The sequence below is a fragment of the Malaya genurostris genome, chromosome 3 (genome assembly GCF_030247185.1).
Source record: "Malaya genurostris strain Urasoe2022 chromosome 3, Malgen_1.1, whole genome shotgun sequence".
Lineage (NCBI taxonomy): Eukaryota > Metazoa > Arthropoda > Insecta > Diptera > Culicidae > Malaya > Malaya genurostris.
Genome location: NC_080572.1, coordinates 30,683,862 through 30,702,923, shown reverse-complemented (window position 1 = coordinate 30,702,923; position 19,062 = coordinate 30,683,862). Strand labels below are relative to the sequence as shown.

The 19,062-nt window shown below is 37.2% G+C and overlaps 1 protein-coding gene across 6 annotated transcripts in view; it reads left to right on the top strand.

Annotated features, from left to right (window-relative positions):
* LOC131436657 (protein kinase C-binding protein NELL2-like) overlaps nt 1–19,062 on the top strand; it is a 234,774-nt gene that overhangs the window by 202,374 nt on the left and 13,338 nt on the right. For 4 of the 6 annotated variants that reach the window (XM_058605504.1, XM_058605503.1, XM_058605506.1 and 1 more), the window contains 6 exons: nt 5,966–6,116; nt 6,597–6,888; nt 8,946–9,101; nt 9,168–9,390; nt 10,526–10,702; nt 11,832–11,951. In XM_058605504.1, the coding sequence (XP_058461487.1) occupies nt 5,966–6,116; nt 6,597–6,888; nt 8,946–9,101; nt 9,168–9,390; nt 10,526–10,702; nt 11,832–11,951 (1,119 nt within the window). Of the gene's footprint in view, nt 1–5,965; nt 6,117–6,596; nt 6,889–8,945; nt 9,102–9,167; nt 9,391–10,525; nt 10,703–11,831; nt 11,952–19,062 lie in introns of those variants that run through there. The other 2 variants (XM_058605508.1, XM_058605507.1) reach the window with 2 other exon arrangements.

Below are 19,062 nucleotides of genomic sequence, written 5' to 3'. Positions count from 1 at the left end.
GTCAGCAATTTTTTGTAGAAGTACGTGTTTTTATTTTGCCTTAAATTCAATTGTAATAATAATTTCAAAACCATGTTGATCATGTTGTCGTTTTCTCAAAATTGAGTGTCATTTTCCATTGATACTATGTAATTTTCCAGCTTACGAAATTTGTTTGAAACCTGGGAGTCCTCGGATAACTATTATGGGCTCAAAAGGGTCCGCAATATTAAAAGGTAGGAAACCACTGATCTAGATGATAGGACAATGTTGAACTTCTTTTTTTACATAAAGACCAATTAGAACAATTAAAAGTATCAGTATTTTCACAACAACTGTACAATTTCTGGTCATGTTTCAATCGACCCTTTCTATTACATCCGTAGAGCTGAAATTACCGCATGTTTCCATTACCATAAATGAAAACTACACTAAAACCCCAATATACGCGAACTTAGTTTACGCAAATTTTTATTTACTCGACTTTTTTGCGCGTTTTATTTGAAAGAATGCGATTTTTTATTTAATTTTCGCGTAAAAAAAGGTTTTTGCTAAAAAATCTAACATGCTTCAGGGAATTAAATTTTGTGAAATGTACCTTGATGATTTGTTTAGTTTCAAAGAATCTAAATAAGACCGCGGGCATCCAAGAATTATCTGAAAAACAAATATTGTGCGGTATTTGTTGCTATATAATCCATCTGACAATAGGTGTCTTAATGAATAAAGTAAACTAAACTAAAAATCATTCAACTTAGGCTAAATTATCATGAAACACAACACGAAAAAGGTCAAGTAGCTTACGATAAAACAAATTGGACGACAAATTAAAATCAAAAAACTCAGCGAACTCGTTGAATTGTCGACATATGGATCTAAATGGCTCATGCTGTCCGTATACAGTATACTGTGTTTCAAGGAGCAAGAAATTACGCTGTCGAAGAGATCTTTCTGGAGCATACATATTCAGACGTTCGAGTAATGCGGGACAATCAACAGCACCAAGAAGCAATTTCGCTGCGAATGTAGCTTGAGCATATGTCCTTCTTAATTCCAGGGGTTCAATGCTTAAGAGACGGCAACGATCCACATATGACGGTAGCTGTATGGGGTCGTTCCAGGGTAAAAGTCTCAATGCGTATCTCACAAATTTGCGTTGCACTGCTTCAATCCTCAATATCCAATTTGAATGATATGGACACCAGACAATCGCGTTCGACTCAAGCACTGACCGTACCAGCGAGCAGTATAATGATCGTATGCACAAAGGATCGCGAAACTCGGAGGAAATTTTGAATATGAATCCCAATTGCCGATTTGCTTTGCAAATAATATTTTCATAGTGAAGTTTGAAGGTTATTTCGCGATCAAGAATCACACCGAGATCTTTCACATGTTCTGTTCGCGTTAGCGTGTGTCCAGCGATTTTGTAATCGAATACTATTGATGCACTTTTTCGATGAAAAGATATAACACTGCATTTTTCGATACTCAATTTCAAAAAATTCTTGGTACACCAAATTTGAAATGTATCAAGCATTTTTTGCAACTCCAGGCAATTTAACAGACTTTCAATAATTTTGAAAAGTTTCGTGTCGTCAGCATAGAACAAACGGCATTCCGGCGGTAACAGCGTTGATACATCATTAATGAAGATAGAGAACAGTAACGGACCAAGGATACTACCTTGAGGCACTCCCGAAAGATTCGTGAAGGTCTCCGAAGTCGAAGATCCAATTTTAATCCGAACAAAGCGATTCGTCAAGTAAGACTTAAACCATGCAACTCCTCGTGTAGAGATTCCAAGTACCTCTAATTTTTTTAGAAGAATTCCGTGATCAACCCGGTCAAATGCCGCTTTAAGGTCAATATAAACCGCATCAGTCTGCAGGCCACGGTCCATGTTCCGTATACAGTTCGAAGTGAACTGTAAGAGATTCGTCGACACGGAACGATTAGGGAAAAATCCGTGCTGCTGGGTGTCAATGTAATTTCTGCAGCAGACGAACAAGATGTCGTTGACAATGATCTCAAACAGTTTTGAACATGCGCACAAGCAGGTAATTCCTCGGTAATTAGCAACATTGCACTTGTCGCCTTTTTTGTGAACCGGAAACATAAAGGACGACTTCCAACACGTGGGAAACTCACTTTGTTGAACCGAAAGATTGAATAGCATTGCTAACGGGTAACTCAAGACGAATGAACAGCGCTTAAGCACAGACGAAGGAATTCCATCGGGACCAGCAGCAAATGATAGCTTTAGTTTGTTCAAGGCTGCAATAACCATATCCTGCGTTATGTATGGCAACTCGAAACTAAGTACGTCTCGCGGTAATCCAGCTGTTGCTTCATCAATCTGCATCGTTGTGGCGCATCGTTCATGGAATGCATGCTTGAAATGGTGAGCAAACAGATAGCACTTTTCGATTTCATTGTTGGCTGTCTCATTTTCCAAGAACATTGAACGAGGAAGACCAGTTTCTTTTCTTTTGGAATTTACAAACGACCAAAACAGTTTGGGTTTACGACGAAGGCTTTGCTCAATCCGTTTAACGTACTGAGAATAAAGGAATAGATTGTAGTGACGATATCTATTGCTTCTAATGTTGAACTGGTGTTTGAAATACGGAGACCGACAATTGCAGTATTTCCGGAGAGCAGCAGAACGAGCACGTTTTAATGCTCGTAAACGAAGATTTGACCAGGGAGGTTTTTGCGGAGGTCGTCTGGCAGGAACAGTACGGGAAACAGCGTGATCTATTACTGTACAGAAATATTCAACAGCTTCATTAACGTTGGTAGAGGAATCGATAGCATTCCAGTTAGTCCAAGAAAGTAGCTCGTTCAGTGCATTGTAATCAGCTCGACGAAAATCGGGATCATGTGAAATGGTGGGCTCTTCATAAACCACTGGAATTGGCAATCTGAATATGACTTTGATTGCTGGGTGGTCAGCATCGAGATTCGTTAGAGGTTCAATTGGCAAGGAGATAGTAGATAACGGTGTGGCAGATTCGTTTGCAAAAACGAGATCCAGTAAGCGGTCATTTCTGTTGAGTACATTGTTAATCTGACTAAAACCGTGAAAATGCAAACCATCAAAAAGAGTGCTGCATGCAGCAGACATGTGTGAATGCAACGGATCAATGCGCGGAGCGCCTCTCTCGGGAAAAAGCCACCGAAGACCAGATTGATTATAGTCGCCGAAAAGAAGCGAGGGTGTATGAGGGCTCAATTGGGAGGCAACCGATCCCAGCGAGTTCACGTGATCACTGATACTCGTATAATCATTTTTTCGATCGGGTGGTAGATAAATAACACCTATACTAACATTTATCTCAGCAAACTTGACGACAACCCAAAGCTGTTCTAGGGTGTCGGAGATCGATGTAGGTTCAATGTAGCAATTGAGATTTTTGGAAACAGCGATTAAAACTCCTCCACCTCGTGATTTACGGTATACACTCATAGTACCTATTCACAGAATATTGACATACTGTGATAAGATCTGTAAAAGAACTTGACATCCAAAATCTCCTCGGAAAAGGCCTTAAGGTCTACCAACATTAACGATGATCCAAAAACTACCTGAAGTTCAGGCCTTAAGATCTAAAGTGCATTAATGACGTTATCGTTCTCGGTCCATATTCGTGATGCCAACTCTCAGAATATACTCAGAGGGTCCTCAGGCGCTAAATAATCGGACGTAGTAGGACTGTTCATCTTATTTACCCAAAATCAAATGAAATTTGAAAAATCTTTTGTCCTCGAAGACATAAGGCGATATTTTATTTAATTTATGCGAAATTTAATTTACGCACCCTCGGCTCTGTGCGTAAATTGAGGTTCCAGTGCACTTACTTTTGCCGGTGCACATGACACTCACTAACAACAACAAAGCAAAGCCTTGGTATTACATTCCTATAGTGGAATTTGACCTTCTGCAAGGATGGCTTTTATCGTATCAAAGAACGTTCACTGGCAACTCTTCACACGATTGAATCAGTGCCATCAAAGAGAAACGGAGATCATCGCAACAACAAAAACCCGGCATGGCTCATTTAACATAGAATCGACACCAGTGCGAGAGCTAATTTCTCTCGATGACATTTCTGAGAATCAAAGGTTAGCACGCTGCTGTGGGGATCCTCTCTGAAGCAACAAACGGTCGCTTATTCTCGTTTCGCGATCCGATTCTATACAGGCAGTTGATAATTGCGATAGAATCATTTTACTATTGCCGCTTATTCTAACTATTTGCATATAACCTTTGTATAAGTTGTGTCTTTGAAAATGTCTGTGAACGCTCCACACAAGGGTTTTGAAATATTGCGACCTAGTATGGGAATGATCAAGTTGAATCATCGATTCGATTTTCTGCGATAATTGTCAACTTGCGATTCTCTCTTAGGAAATTCCACACAGCAGCGATCATTATCAGACTGTAAATTTTTTTAAGGGCGTGAAATACTCAGAGTACGAATGGAGCGAAGAAATGTAGCAAACTTCTCTCACGGTTCATGCATTGAGAGACTCGAGTTCTTATAGCATCTACTACCGGATTGAATATGTTGTATACAATATAGATAGCAATATAGCAGCTTCTGTCAAATTTTCGGCAATCACCAACACTGACCTTCTGTTTCAACAGACTTCGCAGCCGATTCAGTGTGTACAGAACCATTGCATGGCTGGTGCTACGATTCTACTGACACTACGAATCCGTCCAGGTCGGGGCTCGAACATACGATAACTGGTTTGTAAGACATTGCATTGAACCGCCAACCCGGTACCACTAATAACAACACCTTTAATTTTATTGGTCACCGTAAAACTGGGTGAATCTATTATTGAAAATGTATGTGTCTTATAGAGTTTTTCGTTTCATGGTTGATGTGCTCCTCATTAAAAGACACTATAAAAAAATTAAATCAATACATATATTAGAGTAATGATACTGTGGGAACACTGATACTGTGGGAACGTTTTATGAACATTCTCGAATATTATGATACATTGCCACTCTAAATTTACATTTTTATGTATTCTATAACCTGCTATTCATTTTTATCAAACTGCAGAGAATGCTAAAATTATCATTAGTTGTTGGAAAAAATTTATTATTTTTGAACTCTCGAAAATTCGTGTTCAAAGAGAATCTAATGTTATTACTACTGTGCACTACTCTTATTCTATTCATACTTAACCGGATTCAAACGAATGAAAGCGGAATATTCCATTGACAGTTGTAATAATATTTGCTGAAAGTAAGACATTCACCCCGTTTTACGGTTATATTAAAATATGAGAATAAGTCGTTACCGGCCGACTCCGACGAATGACGGTTACTGATTTTTTGCCATTTTCAGTAGATTTAATAGTATATTATTTAACCGGTTCTCCACTAAAACGAATGGAATTAATTTTGGTTTTAATTGACTATTTGTGTTAAATCCAAATGAATTATTGTATATCAATTCATACCGATGAATGACATAAAAATAATAATTTTAATCCGCGTGGAACAACTTTTTCTCACTTAACTCAGCAAAAGAAATGCGAGCATCTGTGTGAAAGTATCTGACTAGCTCGATCCGGTGTTGTGACACATTTCCTTTACTCCCCCAACAGCTATAAATTTTATCGCGTGAACATTGTCTGTGATGTTTACTCACCGCAGAACAACATGCGTTTACTTTCTGCACTCTAGGAGATAATTGTCCTGATTAAAGCCATCGCATTTCTGTATTTGACGGAACCCGTAATGGGGTCCTACATGCACATGATAATTTATTCATCTAGCAAATGTAGCACAAAACAATCGCATGACGACTGCAATCAACGTACGGTGCCTCATCCCTGCTGCATACCGACTAAGATTGAAGTACGGTGATAATTTCGACCTTTCCAACTATAGAATTTATCGCAATGAACTTTTGCTTTTAAATCCATTTCCCTGTTTCTTTTTTTTCATTTCCGACAGGTGGCGATCGAAATCTTGTCCTTCCGACTACGGCTTTTCGCCGGGCTGTAGACAGGATGAAACAGACGTCAGATTTTACGTTTGCCGTCGTCCTAAAGCAGGAGCAAGCTAACTCTGGGACCATCGTTTCCTTTTCAAACGGAAACAATAGGTAGGTTTCTCGTTCAATTCAATGTCGTTTGATTCCATTTCTCCTTCTTTCCTCCAAATATCATTCATCATCATATTAAGCTAACAAACCCACCCGAATTAATGAAATCCCATCCGTCCTAAATCCCGTATTCCGTCTTAACGAGTCCCGAAGGAGATACGTAATGCTAAAGCGATAATTATTGCCACTAGCGACTCCTAACGCATTCTAATTCCTAAATTTCGACTGCATGTTCATTGAATTCATAATTTTCTTCCCTATTCAATCTGTTAGATAGTTTTTCCCCCAGCTAAAACCTGGTAATAGTTGGCAATATGGTATCCTATGATGAAACGCTTGAGAATTCCGACTATTTACGGTTTTGTTGGCTCTATCCTTAAACATGAAATCACGTTCCATTCGCATCAGTCTTTGAAAATCTGTTATCTATCTTTTCTGATCCTAATCGAAGCAAATGTAATAATTAAAATTAATGTTAAGGTATTTAGAATTACAATCAAGTGGAAGACGTGACGAAATACGTTTTCATTACACACACATAACAGCAGCGGGCGTATCGCAGATGCACACCGAGTCTTTCCCGTATCGACTCGCGGACGACGCCGAGCACAAGGTGGCGCTAACGATCAGCGGCACCGAGGTGCAGCTGTACATCGACTGCCATCCACTGTATAAACGAGTGACACATTTTTTACCAGATCGAAATTTTAGTGCTTCCAATATGCAATTATTCGTCGGACAAAGAAACTCAAATAGTCATTATTTATTTAAGGTAAGCATAATTTTTTGATCGTATCGGCAGCGGTCCTTGCCACGCAACGCCGCACCGATCCTGCCGGAAATCGCTGTCGGAAATCAGGGTTGCCAGGATTTTTCTGATCGTATATTTAGGATTTCAGCTTTAGAGGGCTCGAGAGGGCCGGGGATTAAGGGCCCTCGGATTGAGACTTTTATTCATTATTCACTTTATAGGTTTTCATTTTCTTTTGAATTGAATACTTCTAACAAAATGATCAGATTACTTAGCTGCAATCGAATCTCATACATTTCTTTCACGTGTAGAATTAGTAATATAGATAGCCTTAAGCTTAACTTTGGTGATTAAGTCACCAATGGCACAATGCGGTTAGCTCTATGATGATAAGGGCAGCATTTTTTTTTGTTTGAATCATCTAAATAGAATGTTCATGTAGCTTACTTACTTCAATTGTACTCACCCCTTCTCCGGAACATAACCGAACGAATTTTATGCCGTTTTTCATTGAAAAACACTGGTGGCGTGGAATGCTCTGATTTTGCACTTTCGAGCAGAAGTGCAACATTTTGACGGTGTTTCATTGCCATTACACACACTCAGTGAGTGCGAGGACTGTCACATACTCGTCGAGCACTTCCAGGTTCTCTACTGAGTATCACGTAGGCCTTTGTCTCTTACGTCATTCTTGCTACATGTCCAGAAGGGTGGAACAAGATTGTATGGGAAAAAGGTTTATTTTCTCGTTCCACCAAACTTTTCGTGTTATTTTTGGGTCCCATAGAATGCGATACAAAATTTCAGCTCAATCGGTGAAACTATATTTTAGCACCCGGTTCAAAGTTTGTCTGAAACTTAGTATGGGGAAACTGGATTTATACAAATAAAAATCGTCGTCACCCTTTAGACTCTCTCATTTTTAAGACTCAAAACGATCCGACGTTTGACTTGACTTCCTTTCATTGTGCTATCACGGTTGATCTGAGTTGTTTGATGTCTTCACGATATTTACACAGCATAGTAAGATTCTATCTAAGTGAAAGGCCATGTTCCAAAATTCACTGTAAAGACTCAAAAAAGTCTAACTTTTCAATTTGAAAAAATACATTTTGGTGTCTTCTATAATAGATAAGATAAATTCAAATTTAATTACTTTGACGAAGACAAACATTTTAGAATAGATTGACGAAACCCATTTTATACTATTAATGAAACCTTGATTCGCATGATTGAATTCGTTCTTCTTTCTTCATTTATTATTCTCAAATTTTTCATTTAAACACAGTGTGTCTGTTTTTGTTTTAAAGAGTCCGACTAAATCTCCTAGACCTAATCGAAAGCATGGAAAAGAGCCAACTGGTTGTGGCGAATTTATTCTCAAAGCTGTAGAGTTAAATGAATTCACAACTGTTTCGATCTTCGATGGGTCCACAGTTCGTCCATCATTCTGATTCTTCCTACTGTTTGTAATAGCGCTACTAGTTGTGATCGATCACTCCTCTGTGATCAGTCAAGAAGTAACGTTTCTGATCATGGATCATGCTCGTTTAGAAAAAATCCAGAAGTCCTTCTTTTTAACTCTACTTTTTTCTTTAGTTTCTTTAGTATTAGTATTAGAAGCAATTTACAGCTGTTGCTTTACTGTTCAAGTTTTTTTCGTATATTTGCTTTACTGCTTTACAAGCAAAACCCTTAAAAGCACTCAGCATTAAAATTGAATGTTTAATTCACCTTAAAACGTAATTCTATTTAAAACATTTTTATAAATGAACAGAAATTTGATTTTTGAATTTTCACTTAACGGCAGTGGAGAACTACTTGAAAAAACTTAAAATCCACCAGTATCACCTAGTACCAGCTGGAATCCACTAGAACTATTGCTTGCAATCTCCAGGATATACACAACCGTTTTGAGATCCAAATCTGGCAACCCCGTCAATTCCAAGAGATTTCCTAGTTAGAACTACTTCATCAGGTTTTAGCCCAGCTCTAATCGTTTCCGTTCATCAACTGAACACTTTCTTTCTTCCTCTTTGCAAATCGACCCGAAAACGCCAACGATGCTGCCTCCCTAGGGTGATTTAAAAGATTTACGTATTATCACCGGCCCGTACGGTTATTTATCACAATGTGAACTAATGGATGCACAATGCCCCACTTGCGGGCAGTTTTTAGAATTAGAAAATGCTTTAGTAGAATTAAAACAAACCTTGTCGCTGTTAACAAAAAGGGTAAGTACAGTACCAGTAGTAAGACAAGTTCGCTGAATTCCACTAATCCGATTCCTTCTTCATTAGCTAGTGGCTGCAGAGATGCGTGTCTCGTATATAGAGGAATGTGATTGTAAAAAATCATGCCTAATTAATGGTACAAGTAAAAACGATGGTGATATATGGGATATAGGTTGTAGTCAGTGTAAATGCGAGCGTGGCATCGTCACGTGTGGTCCAAGACCATGTCCAGAGGTTAAGTGTAAACATCCAGTATTAGATGAGGGTGAATGTTGTCCTAAGTGTTTAAGTAAGTGTATTCGTAATCTATAATCTATTTATTCGATTATACGGTATTTTTTTAAACAACCCATGGCGGTGAGAACAATGTCAAAACTGCAGGCTTCTAGATAGTATCAATAGCGTATCATATTTATCGAATTCCAACACGGTCAACTAGACAAACCCATCCGTGGTGATGTATCGATCAATTTGGAATGCAATGGCTTCATACTACTCCTTCATTTTATGATGCTTCAATTAATTATCGACTCATTGTATTCTATTAAGCCATTCAAGCTCTATCTTACGATGCCACCTGATTCAATCACGGCATATTCGATTTTAATGATTCCTCGTACCTTATATACTACACGGCCACAGTAACATATGTCAATGTAATGACATTCCTCTAGTTTTATTAGTGTATTCAACCACAACCTATACAGCAACTGCATGTAATTGTAAATTAATTTTTATTATAAAAAAAATTGTCCAATGTATGTTATTCATGACCTGAAAGTGACCTAGAATAACGGGGTAATGATTGTTTTAGCTATCGAGTAAGTAAAAACAAAAATATGTTATTCTTAACTGTACTCAGATCGCAAGCAGAAAAATGGTTTTGACATTGAGCTTGATGGGTTTCGGCAATGAAATATAATAACGGTGTTTTGATTGATTCTTTCTACGGTTGCACATTTATATATTTACATTTATAATTAGAAATATGACAATAGTATCATTCAGGCCTGTGCGCAGTAGGGGGGGGGGGGTTGTGTAAAGCCACCCCGTGGAAGATTTTTCAACATTAAGTTACATTTTTGCGCCTTTCCTTTTGAACCTCCCCCCCCCCCCCCTCCCCTACTTTCCCTTTTGAAACCAACCCTGCTTTCCTATTTCAAACCCCCTTGAACCCCTCCCCTTAAATGATTCCTGCGCACGGGCCTGATATCATTAGCTGAAACATAAATCTATAATAGTACATGTACATTTCAAACTCTTGTAACATGAGTGTTGACATTCAGATTACGTATCGTTGTCGAAACAGTAAGTTGTTCTTTTATTTTACTGTGTACCTACGATTTGAATCAATATCATGCTAAGCCTGCCTTTCAATCGTTTTCATTCCATATAATATCTGTTCTCCTTCACACTCATTTCAGCAAATTGTTACATTAATAAGAAAGACTATGAACACGGTGAGATGCAGATCATAGGCTGCCGAAACTGCACCTGCATAAATGGCAATATGATATGTGTCATCATGCAGTGTCCAGAGCTCAAGTGCCCGCCGGAGCAGCAAATGTCGGTGACGGACGAGTGCTGTAAATTCTGTCAAGGTATAGTTAGCTTTCAACAGCCACTGATGCGACCGTACCTAACATCTGTCAGCGTCGACGCCGATGGTTCGACGATGGGGTCTTCGTTTGCGGAAGATCGCCCAAATCAACGGTCTACGTCGACACTGGCCCAGGAGCAGCAATCGGAGGAAACACCAAACGAGGAACAAAAACGTTTGGTTGTACTAGAATCTGATGGCCATTTCGATTCCGTAATGGCCATCATTGGTGATAGCAGCAACAGTAATAGTCATGAAACTTTTGGTCTAGCGGATCTTGCGAACGATCGAAAACTTGAATTCCAACAGCTTGTTGAAATCGAAGACGTTGAACAAGATCTGCTGCAACAGGCTTCTTTCGATACAAAACTGGTAGAAGATCGAGATGATCGATAGCAACAAGTTCCTTTGAAAATTTTATTGCTATGATCGGCTACGAAAATTTTGAAACCTGAAAAATATCTGTTAAATTGAGTCATACTGCTCATACTAAAGATCCGTGAATCAACCAATCAGGCTTCACTGTACTTGGTATAATCTTTTTTAACACTGTTCCTTGTATCTTCGTGTATCTTTTCTTATTTCCTAGCATAAATCTCTATACACAATCAATCTAAGTTAGAAAATTTAACAATTAAAAATACCTTACCTGATAGGAACATTCCATTATACTTTCTACAAAGTTTTTGAATTATTTTATGACCTATTGATGGTTGCTAACAAATTATTCCAATCGTTCATATTTTGACACAATCTTGTTACAGTTACCGCATACTAATTACTATTTCGTTTGTGCTTATCTTTCCAAAACCGACCTCTAATCCAACTGAAAATCGCAACTTCTACTACTTGCCATGCTGTACAACCAAACCTATTCAATCCAACAAATACTTCTACTACCATCGAGAACCATCATTGGCTGTATGTGTTGTCTTATCTAATACCAATCTTTCACAATTGGGCTACTTGCTAAATAACTTCGCGGGAACACAACATCAACAACCAACTAAACCATCTGGACTAACAACAACGGTGACCCTTTCGGCTGCATTTGCATTTTAACAAATCCCTCTACGATTGGATCTCGACGCCTTTAAAATTTGTCTGCTCGCTATAAAAAATTTCAACAGGAATGGACTATTGCTCAAAGGGTCACGCATGTCATACTAACGCTACGTGTCTTAATCTTAACACCAAGTACACGTGTACCTGTCGCTCGGGCTTCCACGGAGATGGGTATGATTGCTCTGGTAAGTGTTTATGTTCATTTTACTACATACATACATACTACAAAATTTTCTAAATATCGGTATATCATTTCATATATCAAAGCATCGGGTCAAGCTTTCGTAACCTATAAAACGCATTCATTATCTAATCCTGTCGAAACATAACTGGGTCTTCGTCGGAAAACATAAAACCTTCGAGAACAAAAACTCGAAACTAATACGGTAACCCTGAGTAACACAAAAACAGACTGAAGGTGCATTGAAGCACGATACCGTATCATTAAAAAGCCACTATTTTCACATCATCAACATACAAAGCTTCTTTTCATTTTATTAATCTTCTTTTTTGGTTTAGTGAAAATCACAAGTAACCCTTTATAATGATTAGAATAATAACATCTATACCAAGAGCCGGTAAATGAACACTAATGTTTGATTCTGACCCTTTACTATCAATCTTGACTCAATCGGCATGTGGTAGTCGAATTGGGTTAACAATTGTGTTATGGTAATATGTCATGGAGTTAGATTCCACTAAACAATTCAGACTGTTCAGTTCTGGAACAATGCCTAATGATCTAGCCGAATTTCAATTTTTTGTTAATTTCCCAATAAATATTATGCTTTGTATTAAAAATTTCACAGGTTCTCATAATAATAAAAATCATTCTACTGAAAAACTTTACACAGCTTTCTAGAAACCAGTTCTACATTGCTATTCTGAGGACAACTGTCAAAAAAAAACTAATAGTAGCGTTTTCTAGACAAGTCAATATTTTTGTTAATCGTCCATCAATAAATACATTAATAAATCCCATCTGAATGCACAACTGTCGTTTTTTCATCGCGCAATCAATAGTATTGCCGGGATTTCAAGTGTTGACAATAATATAATGAAAAACAATGATATATAAATGCAAACAGTTTCGTATATAATAACTGATTATACGTAACTACAAAAAAAAATAGCAAATGATCATCATTTGCTTACTTCAGTTGAAAAATCAATAAATTTCCAAATTAAAGGCTGGCATAACCGATTAAGCAAGTTGGAAAAATATATGAAAGAAAACTTTGAAGATATTTCTGAAGTACTGTATAATCTATAACATGTAATATTTAGATTGTTTATTTACATTTTTATGCAGACAGGTTAACGAAAAAGGACATACCCATAATTATTTCTTGTATATGACAATAACCTTATAAGCAATTAAGAATATTCGGTAAATCTTAATTCTTCGCATAAAATTTGATTTATTCATATTTATTCACTTTCAAATTGATTAGTGTGTATGATATTTTCAGAATCCTTGCTTGAGGGCACCATGTTCACAGGGAAGTATGTTGCTTACGATTTGTTCTTAAAATGATCTCGATGATATGATGTTCTTGCAGAATCGGAACTCCTCAAAACCCTCAGACCACTGAACTGCATTATTACAATTGTTTTTTTTTTTGCACTGTTTCAACTAGAAGTAATTGGTTCAACTAATATGTCTATTTTTTATAACTAGCTTGGTAAACGAATTGTTGTACATATACGAATACTGTAAGTTAGTTGACTAAAATTTTCTTCATTGCACTAGAAACATTTTATGTTGAAAACATTCAAGTAAACTTCAGTTATGTTAAGCTGCTTGATTCCCGTGAACATTTGCTGATAAATTTCATTTTTCAGTTTTAAGAATATATGCAGCTGTTTGGGTAAAATGCCGTTATTCAAACAATGCATTTCAATACCTTTTCAAGTTTGAAATTGTCTTGAATCAATAAAATGCTTACGTAGCATTTTCGACAACATTCTCGAAACCAAAAGTATCAGTAATAATACATTTCAACTTGATCTAAAAAACCTTTTTTAATCCACCTAGTGGTGTAATAATGCCTTTCTCATATTACCTATATTTTCGGCAACATCACTAGAAGATTCTGTCAAGATTTTTTTTCAAACTTGAATAAAATCAAAAACTTTCTCTAGTATAAACTACTATCACCTATTCAATTTGGAAACAATTATGTCAAGTTAATATAGATTCAAACGTGGCAACCCTGCACGTTATACAAAATTGAACTAAACAAGCTGGGTGCTAGGCGGTGTCGTTTTCTTTTTCCTTACCTGCACGTACCGATGCGTACCGATTTTGAATCATTTTGTATGACAGTTTCGTTTCGCCATCGCTTGTGAAAAAATACTCATGATATTGAAAATTTTCACTAATCGTTCTGTAATACCGGAAACGGAAGTTGGATCTGGATCAACTTCTCCGAAAATTTTTAAGGAATTTCACGACCTTTTATTTGCATCTTAGTTTGTAAAACTCGGTTGAGAAATTTCCGAGACAATTTAGAGCGCATTTTTTCATATATTTGCACATATTGCCTTGTAATTTCGGAACCGGAAGTCGGATCGAGATAAAATTCAATAGCGATCTATGGGACCGTAAGACCTTTCATTTGAATATGAGTTTGTGAAATTCGGCTCTGCCATCTCTGAGAAAATCGAGGGACATTATTTGTCACATACATACATACATACATACATACATACACACACAGACATTTGCTCAGTTCGTCGAGCTGTCATTCGGCCCTCCGGGCCTCGGTTCAAAAGTCGGTTTTTAACAGTGATTGCATAACCTTTCTATATGAGAGAGGCAAAAAGTGCGGATAGAAAAAAACGCGTTTTGTCGGTTACGTCACTGATACCAGAATATCTCCATAAACAAAAGTGACAGCCACTTGATATTCGAACTTGATTCATAACCCAATGGTAGCTTTCAAACGAGCCTTAGTTTGTCAAAGTCGGTTAAGCCATCTCCGAAAATACGTGATAATTTTTTACAGCTGGAAGTACAGAATATCAATTTATTGAATTTTAGTCGATATAACTCTTCAGTTTTTGCATTTTCATTTGGCTTCTTCAATATATATTTCCACTTAGTCATTGCAAAAAAACAGCACAGAATAAGTTCCGCATAAACTTTCTAGCTGCATACACATAGCGACACATACTTACTATACCTAATGAACAGTAATTACAGTACAAATAAATTCACGTATAGAAACATTTTGGAAATTTACATTTTTCTTCATGCACCTATTTCCAGCACGAAATTTAATATAAAATTGCATCATAGATCTTTGTTTTTCAATCTAGGCAGATCTTTGTTTTTCAATCTAGGCAGAATTGCATCATAGATCTTTGTTTTTCAATTGAAGGCAGAATCAAGCGTTGTTTCATAAATATAGTCTAATAATTGACAACTCAACGCATTTAAAATCAGTTAAAGTTTTTCTTCAATTTTTAGATATTATAGGATCCAATCAAGAACCCAATCAACTGACTTGCGCATGCAATGAGAATTTATAAACTATACGACGTACACGATATGGGCTCATTAAAGAGGCATCGCAATTTATCCAAATTTACTAGACAGTAAAGGAAAAAGTGTCTTGTCATTGATTTTACCGCTACTACAGTAGAACTCGGTTTAGGAACAAATTAAGATGTTAACTCATATATATTCTGGTGTAAACAGTCGAAATAATGAAATGTTTTGATCTACATCAAGTATAATTTTTTATTCTAAGTTTGAATGTTACAACTTATATCGATTCCACAGCGTATATAAGTAGATGATTTATAAAAGAGGGCGCACTTAGTAAATTTCGGAGAGGAATGTCATACTTCATGTGTCACCTTGAAAGTATGAATATCTGTCAGCAGATTTGCTCTATTCTTTTTGTCTCATATCTATCGGTGTCGTTGAGAAATCATAGCATAAATGCGAGAAGCTACTCTTTAACATGGGGTCTTTTACTTCTAGAAATTGCTAGAGTCGAAATCCATGTGTTGTGAAAAGCTTTGGGGCTCATTTAAAAGGTTGCGAATTGGGTACCATACGAGCTGAACAAAAAGATATCGAAAAGCGATGAAGTATGTTGAAAATGTTGATTGAGTGAATTAAATGAGCCGTTTTGGACCAAAACTATTCGGATAAAAAATTCCACTTCACCCGTTTCATAGTCCAGACTTGACACCATCCGAATAAGTCTTGTTTCGATCAATTCAAAACGCACTTACCGGAATACGCTTCATTCGAGGGAAACAAAAGTCGGCAAAATATTTAGTTACTATTACTATTGTCTCATGTTTCTTAAATATTTACGATATGATTTTTGTAGTCACGGGTCCAAAATCAATCGAATCTATCGTTTTGGTAATAAAGTAATTTACTTAGCAAAAAATATTTTTTCGGCTGTAGTTTATTATGAATGAAAAAAATTATGCATGAGACACTTGTAGGGCTATTTTAAAACCATCATTTTGCTAAAGGTTATGGCGTTAAAGAGTTGTTGGATTTTTTTGATTTTCTCTAAGGCATTTTAGAACCAATATAGATGAGTTACAAAAATAACACCCTCTCAGATTGCTTCTCTAACCTTTTTGTGACCTAAATTAACTTGATATCTTCCGAAGAAGACTTTCTTATAGAACAGCTCACTAAAAAGTTTGAAAAGTATTTTTTACAGAAAGACCCTAATTTATTTCGAAAAATTCATGTAACTCAACCAAATGACTCCTTGAATAGCAATGTTTATCATAGACTACTGGACGACTATAACACTGCTGGTCTAGTTCAATTGAATGATCATTACAACAGCAATCATCGCCTTCTGGATCTATGTTTTGCCAGTCAGGAGCTTTTGAATTTCTGTTTAGTTGATGCAGCCCCCGAACCGCTGGTTAAACTCTGTCGTCATCACCCACCTCTCCATATTTCTTTAATGGAAACTTCGCCACTAATATTTAACACTACATCAGAATCTACTTATTACAACTACAAGAAAGGTAACTTCGAGGCGATGAATAGGTTTCTGTTATCACTTGATTGGTGTTCGCTATTATCGGACAACGACTGCAACATCGCTGCCACAGTTTGGACGAATATTGTGCTTTATGCAATTGACCAGTTCGTTCCAAAGAAAACGTGTCGTCAACAAATTTATCCTCCCTGGTCAAACTCACTTCTAAAACGCTATAAACGTGAAAAAAGGTCTACCTTAAAAAAACTTACAAAGCATCCTTCTCTTCAACTAAGATCACATTATGTGTTTGTTAACAACCGTTATAAACGACTGAATAAGGCGCTTTACTATAACTACCAACGCAACATCCAAAATAATCTTAAAGATAATCCCAAACTTTTTTGGAACTATGTCAACGATCAGAGGAATGAATCGGGATTACCAACTCATATGTTTTTTGGTGAACTGGATGCTTCGACCCCTTCTGGTATTTGTGACCTATTCCGCAGCTACTTTAGCAGTGTTTTCTCCAAAGAAACTTTGTCTACGCAGGATATTCTCTTGGCCACCAGCAATGTTCCACTCCGTTCATCGTTTGGTCCTCATCCTACGATTACGACTGCTGACGTTAACAATGTATTTTTGAAACTGAAATCATCATTAAGTTCCGGCCCTGATGGTATTCCGTCATTAGTGTTGAAAAAATGCTGCAGAAGTCTTCTTGTACCTTTGACAAAACTGTTCAACCTATCTCTCCAGCTTGGATCTTTTCCCGAATCTTGGAAAAACTCTTACGTTTTTCCCGTTTATAAGAGAGGGGATAAATCCCTTATTTCAAACTATCGAGGAATTGCTGCATTATGTTCAGTTTCAAAACTATTTGAAATAATAATCCTGGACTTCATAACTCACAACTGCTCCAGTTACATATCTGATACTCAACACGGTTTCATGCCTAAACGGTCTACGTCTACAAATCTTGTTCTATATACATCATATATCATTCGATCTATGCAAGCGCAACATCAAGTTGATGCCATCTATACAGATTTCACTGCTGCATTCGACAAGATTAACCATGAAATAGCAATTGCAAAGCTCGACAGGCTTGGATTTAGCGGCCCTTTTCTCAATTTGATGGAATCATATCTGATTGGTCGTAGTATGACCGTGAAAATTGGTGACTGCATTACTACATCATTCATCGTGAGCTCTGGCGTTCCTCAGGGAAGCCATCTAGGACCATTCATATTTCTGCTATATCTAAATGATCTGAATTTCGCATTGCAATGTATGAAGCTATCATTCGCCGACGATTTCAAGCTGTTTCATCTCATCAAAAATCTGAAAGACTCAAATTTCTTGCAATCACAGCTGGATGTATTTTCCAACTGGTGCAACGTCAACAGAATGGTCCTGAACGCCTCTAAATGTTCCGTTATCTCCTTCTCTCGTAAACGAACCACGATCACGTATGATTACACTATTTCGCAAGCTGTACTAAAACGGGAGACATCAATTAAGGATCTAGGTGTGTTATTGGATTCAAAACTTAGTTTCAAAGGTCACATAGAATATACCCTCTCTAAGGCATTCAAGATGCTAGGTTTCATCTTTCGCATCTCAAAGAATTTCAATAACATATACTGCCTGAAATCGTTATATTGCGCTCTAGTTCGTTCTACATTGGAGTATGCTGTTGTTGTTTGGGCACCATATTACCAAACTGATAAGCTGCGCATTGAAACTGTTCAGCGCAAGTTCATTCGTTTTGCTTTGCGTCGCCTGCCCTGGAGAGATCCCTTGAATCTCCCAAGCTACGAAGATCGATGTAGGCTCGTACACCTCGATTTGCTATCTGTCCGCCGTGATACATTGAAAGCTGTTTTCGTCGCGGACCTCATCCAATCTCGAATTGATTGTGCAGATCTCCTACAACAGCTAAATTTTGACATTCATCGGCGTAATTTGCGGTTTAATCCCTTTCTCAGAATTCCTCGTGCTAGAACTAACTATGGCTTTAATGAACCGTTTTCGAGTATGTGTCGCGTATTCAATACTTGCTCTGATGAATTTGATTTAAATCTATCTCGTAACACCATTAAAACCCGTTATCTCCGATTTTTTCCCGCTAGTTTTATTTAGATAATTAGACGATATCAATAGTTGTTAGCTAGCTTTGTAGTTTAAATAAGGGTAATTTAAGATTTCGTTACGTATCAGTTGGACAAATGTTATCTGTTGATACAAAGATGAGAAGGTTTTATGCCTGCTGGAGAAGGAGAACAAAGATCTCAGCTCCAGCGGGCTTTTCCCTTGC